At 39.1% G+C, this 17,024-nt stretch overlaps 1 protein-coding gene across 2 annotated transcripts; it reads right to left on the reverse strand.

Annotated features, from left to right (window-relative positions):
- Positions 1–663: 663 nt before the first annotated feature.
- On the reverse strand, positions 664–15,166 carry LOC147863650 (TOM1-like protein 3). Of its 2 annotated transcripts, XM_087319371.1 has the most exons (10): positions 14,885–15,166; positions 14,611–14,776; positions 8,488–8,566; positions 8,291–8,389; positions 8,075–8,188; positions 7,163–7,344; positions 6,961–7,042; positions 2,019–2,104; positions 1,741–1,929; positions 664–1,667 (listed from the first exon to the last, which is right to left on the reverse strand). In XM_087319371.1, exons 2-10 carry the CDS (start codon positions 14,706–14,708, stop codon positions 782–784), a joined length of 1,815 nt encoding a protein of 604 aa, XP_087175497.1. In that variant the 5' UTR covers positions 14,709–14,776; positions 14,885–15,166; the 3' UTR covers positions 664–781. The 2 variants fall into 2 exon arrangements, with proteins under 2 accessions (XP_087175497.1, XP_087175498.1); XM_087319372.1 differs by lacking the exons at positions 8,488–8,566; positions 14,885–15,166 and having other exon boundaries at positions 14,611–14,748.
- Between the last annotated feature and the right edge of the window lie 1,858 nt (positions 15,167–17,024).

Here is a 17,024-nt window from a genome sequence, read left to right on the forward strand (position 1 = left end):
TTGCATGTTCTCCAATATATTCTTGTATGGTGATCATGAGAACCCTGTGAACAATCAGTTAATGTATGTTCCATTATTAGCATTAATGAAAACATCACGTGCTATTGTGTTTAATTGTCAACACATCCTTGTATCATAGTCATAGTATGGTCAGTACTAGATTGTAATAGTTTAATGAGCTATGTTATGGATGATCATCAATTATAGCAGTGTCCAAAATTAAACTGTGGCACACTAAGGGAGCTCTGAGATCCAAAAATAGTTTGATGTAAGACAATGTGTGAAATCTGTTGTAGAAACATGGGGAGGAGCTATAACATCTCAAAGGAGCATTTATATTACATTTGGGTATTCATTAGGCATTGAATGGCTATTCACAATCAAACCACTCCAAACATATCTACCTCAGATTCGCCCGACCTCGTCCTAAATCGTATCAGTTTGCTTTTCAACAATTGTTGACTGTCATTGTTAGCTTACACATGATTTGAACGCCGGTGAAATCTTATTTGGCACCTTTGAAAGTCTCCAAAATTTCCAGACATTTTTCAATAAATGGCTATTCTTGATTGGCTATGAATGACGTGTTATTGGAGAATATATATAATATATATAATATATACATAGGCTATATATATAAACAGAAACCAGTAAATCACCATGAACAAAATATATATACCCTCTCAAATAGGTAACACTAAAGTACATGTGCTCTATCTAGGAATTACCAATCATCACTCCATATGTTTAATAATAGAAAAACAAGATACTGAAATGCTACTCAAATCCCAGTTGATTTGGTTTTATTAGGCTTTGTTAAGCTGCTCGACATTCCGGCTTTCTTAAAGTTCGCACTCATGCCTTGAAAATCTACAAGATCTTCAAACAATCTGTCAGCAGGGTTAGCATTCTGTGATGGACTAGCTCCTTTAGTAGTCCCTTGCAATCGCTGATTACCAGAGACACTTCCAGATGAAGACAAATTCCCAATAGACGAAACTTGGGATCTCTGATATTGAGCATCTTGAATACCCAAATTCTTAGTCTGCTCTTCTAAGGAACTGACACTCGACGCAGCATATGTAGTCTGATCCGTCTGCTCCGGAAAGTAGCCATGCCTCTCTGTGTAGTTCGTAGGAGATCCAATGGTTGGTGGCAAATGTTGTCCTTCGATTTGAGGGTTATAAGAACTAGGTTGCTGGTGATTCCCAATCACTCCTGAATGCTGATTCAATGCACTTGACTCTGGCCTAACAGAGGACCATGGTGCAACATAACCACTGTAATCCAATTCTTGTAGATATTGAGAGGATATATTCATATGGGGGCCTGGATTTTCTGAAATGGGTATTCTTTGTTGCTGAGTCGTTTGTGGAGGTATGGCTGTAAAAGTTGAACCAGATGCGAATGGATTGTATAAAGAGTCATCCAGCTGCTCCTTTGTAGGACTTGTAAGAGCTGCATTTGCAGGGCTTGCAAGAGCACCTGGAGTTTTGGGGGAAGAGTCTTTAATGGACTCTCCACTGAGAAGATCTATTGTCTTCCCCTTTGTACCTGGAGGTGGATTAAGCTTTCTAATAGGCTGAGGTGGTGGTGGAAGTGCAAATGGAGCACTACTGGATCGGCCTTCTTGGCTACTAGGTGCACGATTTGGTCTTGAGCTTGGCCTGCATAAACAGTTTAAAACATTACATATTCATACAAATGCAAAGATTTACGAGCATGAAAAAAGTTGCACACTTATGTGCCAATTGGGAAAAGTCATCCTCAGCGTCATCATCCTCTGGAGCATATACAGGAAAACGTTTTGGAGATCCTGACTTGACCACGGCTGGTACCGTGGCCCCAGCCACAATAGCATCATACTTTGCTAGAGCACGCTGCATTTCATCGTTCAAGGCAAGACCTTGACACAACAATTGTTCATCCCTACACACCATTTAAAATGACGATTAAAAGTCATTTATACCAAACACAAATTCTAACACCTTTACAGAACTATAAAATTTAAAACTTACAATGTAGAATTAACAAGATTCAAGATACCATTCTGACTGGTCCGGCATTGGTCAACAAGTTGGATGATCACTTCATTTTTCACAGCCTACAAATAATCAGATTTAAATAAATGACAATGAAATATAGAGGAGCAGTAATAAGGTGCAAACAACAAAATGGAGGAGACAGCAAAAAAGTGAAGAAAAACCCAAAGGTGTTTTAAAGTGACTCATGAAATGTTGAGCAGTCAATTGAGTCATAAGGAAAGAACAATGCAGAACAATTGTAAGCTTGACTTGACGGTAAATGCCTGCCCAAAACTAGAAATACTGCTGGATCATAGTTACCCTTGAAGGCAGATTGACATAAATGGTCAGGCATGTGAAGATGTCCAAAATAATATTCAAGTCATTTCTTGACTCGAATATATGGGTTGACTATTAAAGAAGAAATATTCGAGTAATTTCTTGAGGTTTCACCATTTGGATAGTAAAGAGCTTTCAGGTTTGCAATGTTCTGCCAAGCATATCATATATCAGACATCGACTCAGTGAGAAGTCATTGTCTAACATCATAACTAATAAATGCTGCTAATCATGTCCTCAGTTGCATCACATACACCAAATTTGTGAATGTAGTTCTCTGCCAAGATTCTAACACGAGAATATCCTAGTTGTATTCCTTGAAGGCTTAATGCAATGACATGTGCTTGCATTCTAAAAGGTGGTGCACGATCTCTTATGTGGGAAAGAAACATTGTGCAGTCGTGTGTTAACAGATTGCGAACCTACCTACCAGGCCCTAGGCCCACATAACAGATTGCAAACCTACCTATGATGTAAATTAATAATTGATATGGTTTACATGAGAGCTAGAGGTAAAAGTTAACATGGTTAGAGGTTCAAGCTCCCCTTGTTTCATCTAATTTGCAGATTGCAGGTGGATCAAGCTTTCTTTCCATAGGTTTGCTGGGGTTTAGTGTTTCCATTTAGTAGGGCTTCAGGTTCTACTTTTGCCATTTTCTTCTTCCTTGCAGATTGCACCTTACACTCTTTCTACTCATCCACATAAGCCCGAAGCGTTGTCTGGTATGGTCCATGTTGTTCGTGGATAAACTAAAACTAAAGGTGCTCAAATTTTAGTTAAGTACTTCTCTTTAAATTGAGGCTGAAATTGTTCTTTTCTGCTTACTACCTGGCCAATCAGAGTTTGCCTATCAGGCCATCTTGGATCTAAAGCTCAGGTTATGATACTATCTTCCATCAATATTAATTCTTCGGTCCTGGAGTTTCAAGATGCCCTATTTTCAAGATGCCCTACCTTCTATTGATTTTCATCTGACATGTTTTCCAGTAGCTCCATGCAGTCCATTAACAACTTTCACCATCTGGTTCATAATTCTGTAACTTGATCCACTGGTGCTAAGGACAGCACCCAAACTTTGGTTTCCAGGCAGCTGATTCTTTTACTGCAAGTCATTCATAAAATTTAATTGCACCTGGTCAAGCATAATGGCTCGTGCCCTTCACTCATCTTGTAACATTTCTGAAGGGTGGCAGCTCCAGAACTGTACTTTCTTTCATCTTTACAGCTCGGACTGTCTCCATCTAAACATGACCAAAGTGGAAAAGAATAGTGGGATCTGAACTGATATTATTGACTTGGAAAACAAGATAACATGGATCAGCCCCAAAATATCACTTGGTACATAGATGGCCCACAACAAGATACACTTTTCACACACATTGGGGGATGGATTCATCATCAGGCCACCATATATGGACATAGATCTATCCAATGCGCTGCGCAGTGTGATATGGCAGCTGCGAACTTCATCACATCCGTTAGAGATTGAGGTGGGCTGATATACACGAATAACTCTAGAAGAAAGCATTTGCCAATTGTGTCATCAAGAGTGGAATCCGAAGAACACTATGTTTGTTATTCTAGTGTCTTTTATGAAATAAGAGGGAGATACCATTGCCACTTTAAACATGGCTTTGGCCCACTACGCAAGGTAATGGAATATGAGGACCAATGGTGCCTAGTTGTTGAAAGACAATAGTACTACCACACATGCTCATCCACAAAGAGCAATCGCAACTTTCTTTAGCCCCATCACTCCTACCCCCAGTCAATCAAGGGATAAACAATCAAGGAAATAAAAAAAAGGGATTACAATAGATCAGGCAATAGCAATTTGTCATGCACATAGGCCCCGGTTGCACAGACCACAACCTCACCACCCTTGTCATTGATAGATGAAGGCCATTATCTCCCACCATTGCAAGTGCTTCCCCCGCTTTGGAGACCTCTCCATTCTGCATTGACCTATGCTAGAGATCTTTTGAAGACAAAAGTTATAATATATCTAACTTGAGAATCTTACATGTGTTGAAAACCAGATTCTTTGGTCTCTTTTTATCCTATTTACTTTTATATTTACTTGATTTGTTGTTCTCAAATATGAGACGATATAATCTCTTGTTTGGTTTTATAGGCCATTTTGGCCTCTTAAAAGACGTTATCAACAGGCTCTGCTCTTTGGCTATATCTCTACTTTGTACAATTATTTTCCTACAGCTGTCTAACAGCATTCTCAAAGCTTGGCTCTGTCTATTTTATTTCCAACAGTTCAACTGCTGTTATTAACTACTTTTCTCACATTGTCTCCATAGCCTCAGCCTGATTTTTTGCCAAAGAGTACATAAACCTATATTCTTTTATTCCTCCCTCCCAACCCTAAAGAGGAGGTTCTCTTAGCAGTCACTTCCAATCCTAAGAGAATGTTTCCCTAATTTGCGCCTCACCTAGCACCAAGGGAGGAGTAGACAGCCTTTGAGCATCTACTTACAGCTGCTGTAAACAAACCAGTTGTAGTTCAAGAGGAGGATATCCATGGCATCACATGCCACCATTGTTTCGACAACCATTCCCCAACTCCCCAAGGACTCCATCTTGGAGGGGAATAACTACTTGCTACAGACCTTGCTACAGTACCATCATCTATGGAATTTGGTCAATGGTAGTGATAAGAACTACAATTATCTTCATTTACTTCAACCACATCAGGTGCTGGTTCACCTAGAGTTAGAACTGAAGCTTGGCTAGATAAGGACTCTTGTGCTCATGCTTTTCTTGTGTTTAATATTAAACCTACCATTGCCTGTCAATGAGCTATGGGAAGCCATCAACAGAAGGTATGATAGAGCTAATCCTGCTCAAATGATAGCTGTTGAGAACTCAACTAGTAAATTTCAAGATTCATGACACTCCAAACGTTATAAATCAAAACATACTATTTGTTAATCTCCAAAAGGAGCTAATTTCCTTGGGAAGCAAGTCAACTGAAGCTGAATTTGTGCATCGTCTAATGACCAAGTTGCCTGAATCATTCTCGGACAATTAAACTTCTTCCCAACACACGTAATATGAATAAATTTGTTGGCATGCTTCAAGAAACGACCACAAGGAAAAAAGGTGCTCAAACCTCTAATGAAACACTCTTCATGCCAAAAGTAAAGGAAAGTGGAAGCACAATGGCAACTCCAACAACAAACCCAATCCAAGACCAACAAAAAACTTGGCTTACAAGGAGTTCGCTTGTCATTATTGTGGCTATAAAGGCCAAATTCAGCCCGGCTGTTGGAAAAAGAGAAGAGACAATGCCAAGAAGTTTTCTTCTACCAAAGGTCAGCCTACACCAAAATCAAACACATCCCATCAACCAAAGAAACAATTTTCTTTGACATTGAAGAAAATTCTTCACATTTGGTTGGACCAACTACCTCCATCATTGATGAGTGGCTAGTAGACAAAGGTGCTATTGTACACATGACTTATGACAAATCTATTTTGCATGATGTCCCAGCTCCTTCCAGAATATTCTTCACATTTGGTTGGACCAACTACCTCAACCATCGATGAGTGGCTAGTAGACAGCAGTGCTACTACACACATGACTTATGACATATCTATTTTGTACGATGTCCCAGCTCCTCCCAATCTCCATAGGAGAGATGCCTCAAACCTTGAGATTTCCTGTGTGGGTAATGTGTTTCTTAACACTTCTTTGCATGATGAGCCTGCTGTTCTTCAAGATGTGCTACATGTGCCATCACATAGTTGAGGAGATCAAAGCACAAGGGGATGCCAAAGCCTCAAAAACTACTTTGTGCTCCATCCTTTCATGATTTATAATCTGTTGACAGAGTTGAGACAATTGATCATCATGGCTATTCTGGTAATCGCAGTCATCTCTCCAAGGCAGCTGAACTCGTTGTCATCATCATAGTTGTTTCTTTCTTTATCCAGTTAAATTCGTGGCAGGGTCAGGTGTCTGCACTTACAGGGCCTCTCCTTTCATTAGTAGTACCATTCTTCTGTTGGTTAATGCCTTGCTGCATCCTCTTTGTTTGAAGCCTACTGATAATGTTTATTCCAATCCCTCTCCAAAGGTATCTCTCTTTCTTATTTCTGCTGCCATCTATCAGTATTGGGCACAGAAAAAGAACTTAATGGATGAAAGAATCAGTATGGGCTCTCATGGGAGTTCAGTGTCTATCATTATCCATTACCTCTGCAATAGAAGAGAAAGACATGTCTGCAAATTTTACAATGTTCAATTTGTTTACCCTATCCCCCTTTAACAAGCTCAAATTACTCTAATAGGTAGAACTCGGCTTTGGGCCTATGTATGTCAATGTGCATCTCATACATTCCTAATCAATTCACTGCAGGTATGCTTAAGAACTGCTTATGATACATGACCTTAACTCCTACAAATTTGGTTATGCATTTTACTAAACTGTCTTTATCCAACAATTGAGCCACAATTCTAGTCTGTAAGTGGGTTGATAGTTTGATGAAATGCCACATGAGCCAAGTGAATGTTAGATTGTTTTCCTTCATTTCTCAAGAGAAGACAGTCCATATTTTAGATTAACATTGTTGTCAGAATACCTGCTTATCATGAGGGTCAATTGCATTCAACATGTCATTTAGAACATCCAGCTCACTCTGGGCTCTGTCCATGTCTTTTGAGCTGTGAAGGGCATAGTTTTAGGATTCTTGACCAGATAAGATAAGATAATATTATGAATAAATGGAGTCAATGCAAGAAAAAATATGCTCTTTCAACATCAAACATTTAAAATAACCTCACCTCCATACATGCCTACCATCTGCAGTCACAGCCATCATATCTTCTAGTGTTGATACATATGGTGGCGATCCATGTCTTGCATTTGGAAATGAAGATGAGAATGATTGTGGGTGTGTCGGTGGTGGGGTAAACATGGGGACAGCACTTTCTGCATCTCTTTCAGGAAATTCGACACCACAGCGCTACAAAAACAAATTATAGAAAGAGAAGGTTATAAAAACTGATTATAAATTAACCAGAGATTACTAATAATGCAAACCTCTTTCATTTCATGATGTCATATTAGGAAATAGAAAATAATAAAGTGAACAGCTTCACCAACCAAAATTATGCTAAAATGATCACCCAGAGCTAGACTCTTATTAGCAATGGGCACGGTTCGGTTCAGTTTCAAGGCAAAGAAACTGAACTGAACCAAAACCGAACCGTTTATATAAAACAAAAACCAAACCAAACTGTTTAGGGGAAAGTTGAAACCAAACCGAACCATTTAATAAAAATTTTAAACCAAACCATTTAAAACCAAACCGTTTAATAAAAAATTTACACCTAACCATTTTAACCAAACTAATTAAACATCTAAATAAACAAAAATACATTAAATTAAATAAGCATTTAAGTTAAATTTATTAAATCAATAAAAGAAACTTTAATTGAATCATTAAATTAAATAAACATTTAAGTTAATTTAATTAAATCAATAAAAAATCATTAATTTAATAAACTATTAAGGTAAAAAAAAAAAGTTAACCAATAAACTGTTTAACCATGGCTTAACGGTTCGGTTCGGTTCGGTTTGAGCCGAAACCGTGCCCATTCCTAACTCTTATGTCGCACCTCATTTCTGCATATCAGATGAATTCTCAAGATAATTTTGCATGGCTAAATTTTAGTGAGAACCCTAGAGCTTACCCTAAGGTCATCGTATGCCATATAATATTGTGGATATCTTCCAGAAATCCCACCAAAAGCTTCTTGCCAAGAGTCTAAAAGCACTAATATTTTGTCCCTCACACTCATATCTGTCTGCATGAATAAAAGAAACATATTTCACTAATGAGACAGTTTACCTTAAAAAAACCATTACTAACAACAATACACATCTATAAGAATGCATATTCTTTGTACCTTCTTCTTCACTATTTTGACCATTTCAGGTAAGATATCTTTTTCAGCGACACTATGATGAATAATTTCTCCACAATTCTTCATTATTGTTTCCAATACCTATAAATTTACATATGATTGAGTACTTAATTTTTTATTGATAATTTTTTGAAAACCTGCTGCTTAACGGAGAAAGCACATAAAAATTCTCCAATTACCACTAAAGCCAATAGTTGTACTTTTCCATTTTTATTTCCTAGGCGCTTTTTTATTGCTTTAACAACCTCACGTGCTTGCCTACATCCATGAATAAACAAACCCTTTAGTCATTATAGTTTAAGAGAGATTAATGCAATACAGCACCAGAAGAAAACTTTAATTTTAAAATCAATAACCAGAATTAGAAAGAATAGAAAGAATTACATATAATATCATTGTGAACTCTAACCAAGAGCAAAGTTTATTAAATAGGAAAGACTAAATGTATTGCTTATCAGCTCAGAGTCTGATGAACATTACCCAGTTAAATGTAAGGTAAATAGTATTTAATTTCCAATTATGGTTTCAAGTAAAATCTTCTCCTTGATACAGAAATCTTATCCATTTATGTTGTAGTTCAAACTATAATCATGCAAGCATAACCAAATTTCACGTTATCTCTTGCTTCCCTAGTCATGACTCATCATTATGTGCACAAGCTTCTAGAAATCAAAGATCGCTGTAATCTTAATCTTCCATAATATACGGTTGGTACCATCAAATTCCCTCCTGAAAGCTATAGAGATTCATCCTCAGGCAACCTCTTCTAGAAGATCAATGTGATTCACTAATCAATTTCACAATCCATCAAATTGCGCTTCTTTTCAATTGTTTCAACTTCCAGTTGTCAATGGTGATACTCTTATTCTTGTTCCTAATTTGCAACTTGCATCACCACTCTCGTAAACAGCTACATCATACACCTCTCTGCATCAATGGAGTCAAAATCTCTTGTTCTCATAATATGCACCTTTAATTTAATGCATACGCAACTACATTTCCATACATCTAGAAAACACAACCGGATTGCTTGCTTGATTAGAAATATTGGGGTGCAGTCAATTGACACCTAGATCGCCAACTATTGTTGTTCAGTCCAATGAGATAGCACTTCACATTTATCATAATACAAGTCACTGACTATCAATAATAACTTTATCTATGTCAATTATATATCTTTGGTGTTAACTATTTGTTTAAATATGTTTCTTTCCTTCATTTTATTCACAGTTCATAATTCATAAAGTGGATACATTTTGATGTCCTCCTGAATGGCAAACATTCACCATAAAAGAATAAATTCTATCCCATTTGGTTTCAAACTTTTCCTGGTGAATATATGCTGTATACCACGTCAATTGAATGATTGTTGAGAGTCATCACAGTTAAGAAGGAATTGCTTCAGTTAGAAAACTGCATGTGGATGTTTACTCAACTCGAAGCCGGGCGGTTGCACCATGTAAACTTCCTCCTCAAGCTCGCCTTGGAGGAATGCGTTCTTTGTAAGTCTCAGGTGCTTGGTCCACCTCAAACTTCATCATGAATGTATAGCGATGCACCATACTCGTACCCAAACCTTACTATTGGGTTCTTTTGTTGGCTTGATTGACGGACTTTTCCATTGGCCACCTCCGGGGCCTTCTTTACTCCTGGTGCCTCATTATAGACACACCATACTTGCCGTTGACCGATTGGGGTGATTGATTTGAGTCATCACCCAATGTCGTGCTCTAGGTCTCTTGCTCAGGCATCTTGCCCTTTTTTTTCTTTCTGTGGGTGTAGCACCAAGGTGACACAACATCAAAGGTTTCTTCATGCCATGTAAGACTCCAATTGCTGGACAACATCTCTGGTCCAGTCAGCTGGAGTGAGGGGAGACTCTCTGCTGGTTCTCTACCCATAATGGCCGTCAACCTCTCTTCTTCTTCACTCCCAAAATCTGCATCAGATCCGCTTGTTTCGAACAAGTGGGGGTCACTGATCCCAGGCCATATCATGATGCCACTTCATCAAATACCACATCTTAGCTTATTCGTGATTGCCAAGTGGCGGGGTTAAAACACTTATAACCCTTTTGCTCAAGAGAGTAAGCAACAAGGATTATCTTCTCCGACTTTCGATCCAACTTTCTCTGCTTCTCATTGGGTACATGCACATATGCAATGCATCCAAAAACCTTCCAGTATGAAAGGTGCGGCGTTCTCCCAAAATACTTCTCGTGAGGGGTGATGTCATGGACACCCTCGGTCGTGCACCCATTGATGAGATTCATGGCCGCAAATGCTGCCTCTGCCCAATAGATCTTTGGCACGTTCTTCTCCTGCAGCATGGCGCGGGCCATCTCAAGAATTGTGGGATTCTTCCACTCAGCAACATTGTTTTGTTGTGGTGTGTATCGGCAAGAGAATTCCCAGTGCATCCCCTTCTCTACCAGAAAGGCCGTGAACTCCGTTGAGAAGTATTCTTGGTCACCATCGGACCATAAGCATTGAATCTTGCGATTTGTCTCATTTTCTACTTGATTCTTTAACTTGAGAAAGTGAGAGAAGACCTCACTTTTCAACTTCATCGGGCATATCCAGGTATCCCTGGAGTAATCGTCAATGAAGGTAACAAAGTACCTACACTGCCAATTGTCTCGTTTTGACCAGGCCCCATAATCTGAGTGGATGATGTCCAGCAGGCCTTTAGTCACATTCCTTTTGCTCAGAAATGGATAACTATGTTTCTTGCCTATTGCTAGCACACCTCACATACATTATCAGGATTTTTCGAAGTAAATCATGGCAATCCATGCCCAACTCCTTTTGTTTGCATCGATTGGAGTTTACCGCGGTTTACATGGCCAACCCTTTTCTGCCACAACTCGATATCAAACTCAGCCTTGAGTCCCTTTGCATACATCGCTATGTCCACCTCAATCGCGTCAAGGATAAACGTGCAACCTTCTCTTTTTGCATGAGCGATAAGTTAGCCCTTATCCTCGATGAAGCAACATTCTTGGTTGAAACGTACTTGCATTCCTTGCTTGACAATTTGGCCAATTGAGACCAAATTCTTTGTGATTGTCGGGATATGCAGTACGCCCTTCATGTAGCCCTTGTTATCATGATTGTTAAAAGGCCACATCTCCAATGTGCTCCATTGTGTGTGTGGAGTCATCATTGGTCTCCACCACACCGGGTCTCTAGGTTTCCCTCATATTCATGAACCATTCTTGATGACTTGTCATATAATTTGAGGCACCTGAGTCCACGAACCAGACATCATCAGGTTGGGAAGTGCTTGTTATCATGCTATTCGCCCAGTGTCACATAACAAACATCCGCCCTTTGTTATCTAGACCAGCCATCACAGCGTGGTTCGTTGGCTGTCGGGGTGAGGCAGCCGAGTCATTCTCGTTCTTTCAGCACTCTGCTTCAAAGTCACCAAGCTTTCCACAATACCAACACTAGGTTTGCTAGTTTTGCCAGGTTGATGCAGGCTGGTGGAGCTCCCCCTTTTTGCCGGACTTCCCTTGGCTGCTTCGACCTTGCTGCCTGGAATTACACTGTTGTGGGCCTCGTCCACCTCTTCCTCGGCCATTCCTCCCCCGATTTCCACTACCGTGACCTCGACCGACATTAGCCTAGGTATATAGCATCTGCCCATTAGATGCAGCGCTTTTCGACTATGTAAGGTTCTCCTCGACCATTAGCATGGGATGCAAGTTGAAAAAGCTCCGGGGTTCTCCCTTGTTATGGCAGCCCGAAATGCACCATACTTTTGTGCGAAGCCACCAACGCAAATATGCACCATCTCGTCATCATTGACTGCGAAATTGATGGAGCCGAGTGAGTCACACAAGTCTTTGATCTAGACGGTATAGTCCGTCACGGACATACCCCTTTGCCAAATATTGTTCAAATCTTGCCGGAGTTGAAGTTTTTTGGTTGTGGTTGAAGCTGCAAAAACCTTCAAGTTTTCCCACGCTTCCTTTGGGGCCTTCGCATCTCGAATATAGCTTAACATGTGATCTTACACACATGTTGCCAAGCAGTACATTACCCTGCTAGCACCATGCTGCCATGGGGGTAGTTGAGATTTATAAGATTAAGGGTTGTTTCTTGAGTTCCCTTGATATAACTCCAGTACCCCTTGCTCAACTAGGTAGTGGTGCATCTTGTACTCCCAAGATGTGTACTTGTGCTTGTCCAACTTCTTTGTTGGAAGTGCGCTACCCAACTGTGCATTTATCTTTCGGATTTAGCTTGATTCATATGCTCATCTTGATGTGAACCTCTTGTTGTGCAACACTACAACAACGATGACCAGTTTGAAACGGCTCTCTAATTGCTCACATAGTTTCAATGGTAGAGCTCGGTGAAGGATCTCTAACCCTCACACTCTAATACCATGTTAAGAATCTAACTCTCGTAGAGTTAGGGTATGTGGAAGCATAGTGCATGTGTGAGAGTGGGTTTGTGAGCAAGAGAAGGAATCAGAGAAAATGACCAGAAATAATAAAATACACAGTAGGGTGAAAGATTATGCACTAAAGAGAAAACTATATTAATCAAATAAACATCATCAACTTAACACAACGAGCCAAGGGTGTTTCATATACAAGTCCTCAAGGGACTACCACATTAAATGTGGTTGGTGGAATCTAATCAAGATGTCCACTCGAGTACGATTTTGTCATAAGAATATCTTATATTCTTTTGACCACATTTACACTTGACAATTACACGGATTACAATAAAGTGTGCTCACACACTTTTTCACACATTGTGCTTTTCTTCATAAGCATATGTTCACACGAGTTAAGCTTGATTCTCAACAAGTTCGTAGTACATGTGTATATGATAATCATATACAATCAGGGTTTACCCTGGGAATTTTCTTTAGTGACAATATTTAACAAAGTTTGCTGTTCTTGCTCTTCACTCCATAGTTTGCATTGTTTTGGCAAATTGCAGCCCCGTTTCCAAGTTTTCCATAGGAGTTGTGGAAAACTAAGAAACATCAAATTTGAGGAGAACCTACTCAAGGGTAGTATTTTACTTGCCACCATTTCAAAACCAAAGAAAAAAAGAGAATGTTAGCACCTTTGGGGTAACCCTATATCTTCACATACATAGGTCATGATATAAAGGCATATATCATGAAACAAGCAAACTGCTACCAATATGTGTGTACCATTACTTAGATTTGAAACCTATTGTGGAACTCAAAAGGATCATTTTTGGTTCCATGTAAAACTAAAGTTTCTCAACAATTGAAAAGAGGGAGCTCCTAGAAAAGCCAATAACATTGATCTTTAGCCTTGAATAGAATAAAAAATCTCCCTCAAGTCCCAAAATAAGTTTCAAATTAATGTACTGGTGTGTATCATACATGTATAGGTATCATTATCATTATATATGACATGCATAGATAGCTTAGTGAATACAAAATTGAGGGTTTGTAAACAAATCGGTAATTTGAAGATTACATACAAAGTTTCATTGATGCTCATTACCATGTATTATGTAAGACACAGACAATGAGCCAAGGATGTTGACACAGCATGCCCAATCACACCTTCTACATGAGCCACTCATTGGAGATCATGATAACCTTTCTTGTAATAAGTATATGGGAAAAGTTATCTGTATTAAATGTATAATTGTAAACTTATATTCCCTCGCTCTTTCATTATGACCAAGTGGTTTACTGATCCCGTTTAGTACACAAAAAATATTGTATATAAACAAAGTTCTCCCCATGCAAATGACACTGGCTATTCTCCTTGTTTTTACCTTGTTAATCTAAGTTATTTGCCTTTGGTCACTCTCTGCACTTCTCTCTCCTTCTCCTCACATATACATATCACGTACACACACATACGTTCAAATGATCTCCACTGTGTTGTATCAAGATCCTCGGCAAAACTTTCTTAAGGTTGAGTTCTTCACAAAGAAAAATCTACTTACGCACATACCAGTGCTTCAAAATAAAGACTAACGGTTTTCAAATATTACTTTTGATAATTAGAAAAATAATTATAGGAGGGTTAAAGATACATAATCGGATTCAAAACTTCACCAATGTATGCAAAGTCTATTTACTCAAATATATTTCATGCGTAAGCCATTGGGAGGATATCAAAGAATTAGATGTATACACACAGACATGGTGTATTCTATAACTGGTAACAAAAAAATTCATAAGCTTGCATTATCTATGTTTGCTAGTTCTAATTCAACTCCTTGACAAGGTTGGGCTTTAAAGCACGTACTATGAATCCAAAAAGAAAGAAAAAGTAAAGACAAACTTGCCCTGGATCACCATTGATAGCATCGCAGATCTCTAAATTCATTCCCCAATCAGGTCCAATGAGAAGGTCACTAGTTGCCTTCTCGACGAGGCTCGCCATTATATAATTGTATGTAGATGTAGAAGCAAAACCCTTTCTCCCTACTTGTACAGAAATTCAAAACTGATCTGAAAAATCCATAAAAAACGTGGATTTTAAGTGAAAAGTATTTGAGTTCTTCTGTTGTAAAATTCAGGGTTTTGGCAGAAGAAAAACGGAAGGATCAGAATCTGTACCTGCCTGCACCTGAATCAATATTGCTGTTTCCTGTATTAATTTTTTTCCAGAGATTCTAAGGCAAGAAACGGGAAGAGGATCGGTATCGGTGTCTGTTGCGGTGGTTTTCTGTACAGTGAAATTTTTAGGGTTTAAGATGCGGCACACAGGGAGAAGATGATCTTCAATTCAGGTCGAGAGAGGAGGAGAATCAGGGCGAGGGCTTTGAGGAAACACAGTCGAGAAAGTGTGTCGTTGAAAAAAAACCAAAAACACAAAGAGGGGGGAGAGAGAGAGAGAGAGAGAGAGAGAGAGGGAGAATCGAAAAGGATGAGGAAAGCTAGGATTGAGGCAAGAAGTCAGAAGATGAAGATGAAGAAGAAGCCAAAGACGAAGATGAAGGAAGGTGAAGATTGATGGAAGGATTTCCAAAGAATGAACACACACACACACCCAGGTCCCAGGTCCCACACACACTCTTTGGGTTGGGGTTGGGCCACCGCCCCACTTCCTTCAGTGCCTTCAATTTTGTTAACATGCTTTCGGACCCACCCCCATTGACTCTCTCTCTCTCTCTCTCATCCATCCTCACATTCCAACTTTTTCTCTTTATAGCCGTCAACAATTCGAAAGAAACCTCTCTCTTTTAGCCCATCCGAATCCGGACTTCGTCTCTGTTGTGCCCCATCCCATATGTTTGATCCACATGACGAACATCATCGATGATGACCTTTCACCTTACATAAGTGTCAGTCTTTGTGTTATAGATTCCTTGACTCTTCCAACGAGAAAATTTTGCCCATAAGGGACTCTGAAGGCTTGAAGGACTCTAACACTATGAGGATTCGAAGGCTCATGGGACTCCACGGCTCGGACGGCTCGAATGCTTTTAGGGACTCAAAGGCTTGGAGGACTCGAATACTAGAAGGGACTTGAACATTGGGATGCGAACATAAGGAGCCGAAGCTTTGGCCTCTTTGACTTCCCTTCTCTCGTCTCCTCGCACTCTCTTCCACAAAGACACTTAGGAGTGATTAGCACGTGGGATTACGCTTAATACACTTGGTTAGCCAAGTACATGAGATTAAGATAAAATTGTCCACGTATTAAAGGTAGATATGCTCAATTAATTAAGCAAATCCCTTTATAGAGTAGGGTTTACAAAATGTTCATAGTGATTAAGAACAACATGGGGTAATTACAAGATAACCACTAAGCATAAAATGGAATTAGAATTTTGATTGTCCATAAAGAGGCCAGTTTTGACCTATGGGACTAGGGTATACATGTGTTCTTGATATATGTCTCCTTCCTAAGAAGGGTTATTCATACATTGAAGCACAAAATCTCTATGTGTGAATAAAGCATAGACATATGAGCTCAATCTTCTAGATGGTGTCTTAAGTATGGCACTTAAGTAATCACTCCCTCTTAGTATGTCAGTACATCTTGAACGAATTGCACTATATACTAAGCATGTGAAGAGCAAGTGAAATTCATCCTCTACCATGCCTTCATTGCATACTTTACATGTCTTCGAATTCGTTACATTTTGATACCATGATGCAACTTCAATACCTAACTTGTGAGATCGAGTGCGAAGTAGTGTAAGAACTCTGCGAGCATTACTACTCATATTGGTAATGAGATAATGTTGGATATGATCAATAGGGATTCTTGCTTTATATTGAGTTCAACATTAAGGGATGACATTTGCAATGTAATATTCTAGCTTTGTCCTTTTAGCATCTTCCCATTTCATCCTTAATGATTCCACCAACCTTTCCTCGATCATTACATAATGCACAACATCGCCTGACTAGATGAGAGAATATTACTCTTATGATTCTTTCGTAGCTTACATCCAACATTCCAAGCAAGATGTGATAATCGATGATTCGACATATTATTGACTTTTGTAATGTATTTATATACTCTTTGGAGTGTCAATATTTCTATGGGTCAAACACCTATTTCCAAGAGCATAACTTGGTAAGAGGTAGTGCATTTAACTCCTAATTGCCTCCTTAAAAACATCTTTTGAATTTTCTCAATTTCATTCCATGCATTAAGAGAGATGGTGCCACCCCATACTTCTACTCCATAAAGCAATATTTGAGTTACCATGGCATTGAACAACATTAGTTTTACTTCCCATCC

Source organism: Azolla caroliniana, unplaced genomic scaffold (genome assembly GCF_043228905.1).
Source record: "Azolla caroliniana isolate FFs.n. ecotype wild unplaced genomic scaffold, voAzoCaro1.0.p SCAF_5, whole genome shotgun sequence".
NCBI lineage: Eukaryota > Viridiplantae > Streptophyta > Polypodiopsida > Salviniales > Salviniaceae > Azolla > Azolla caroliniana.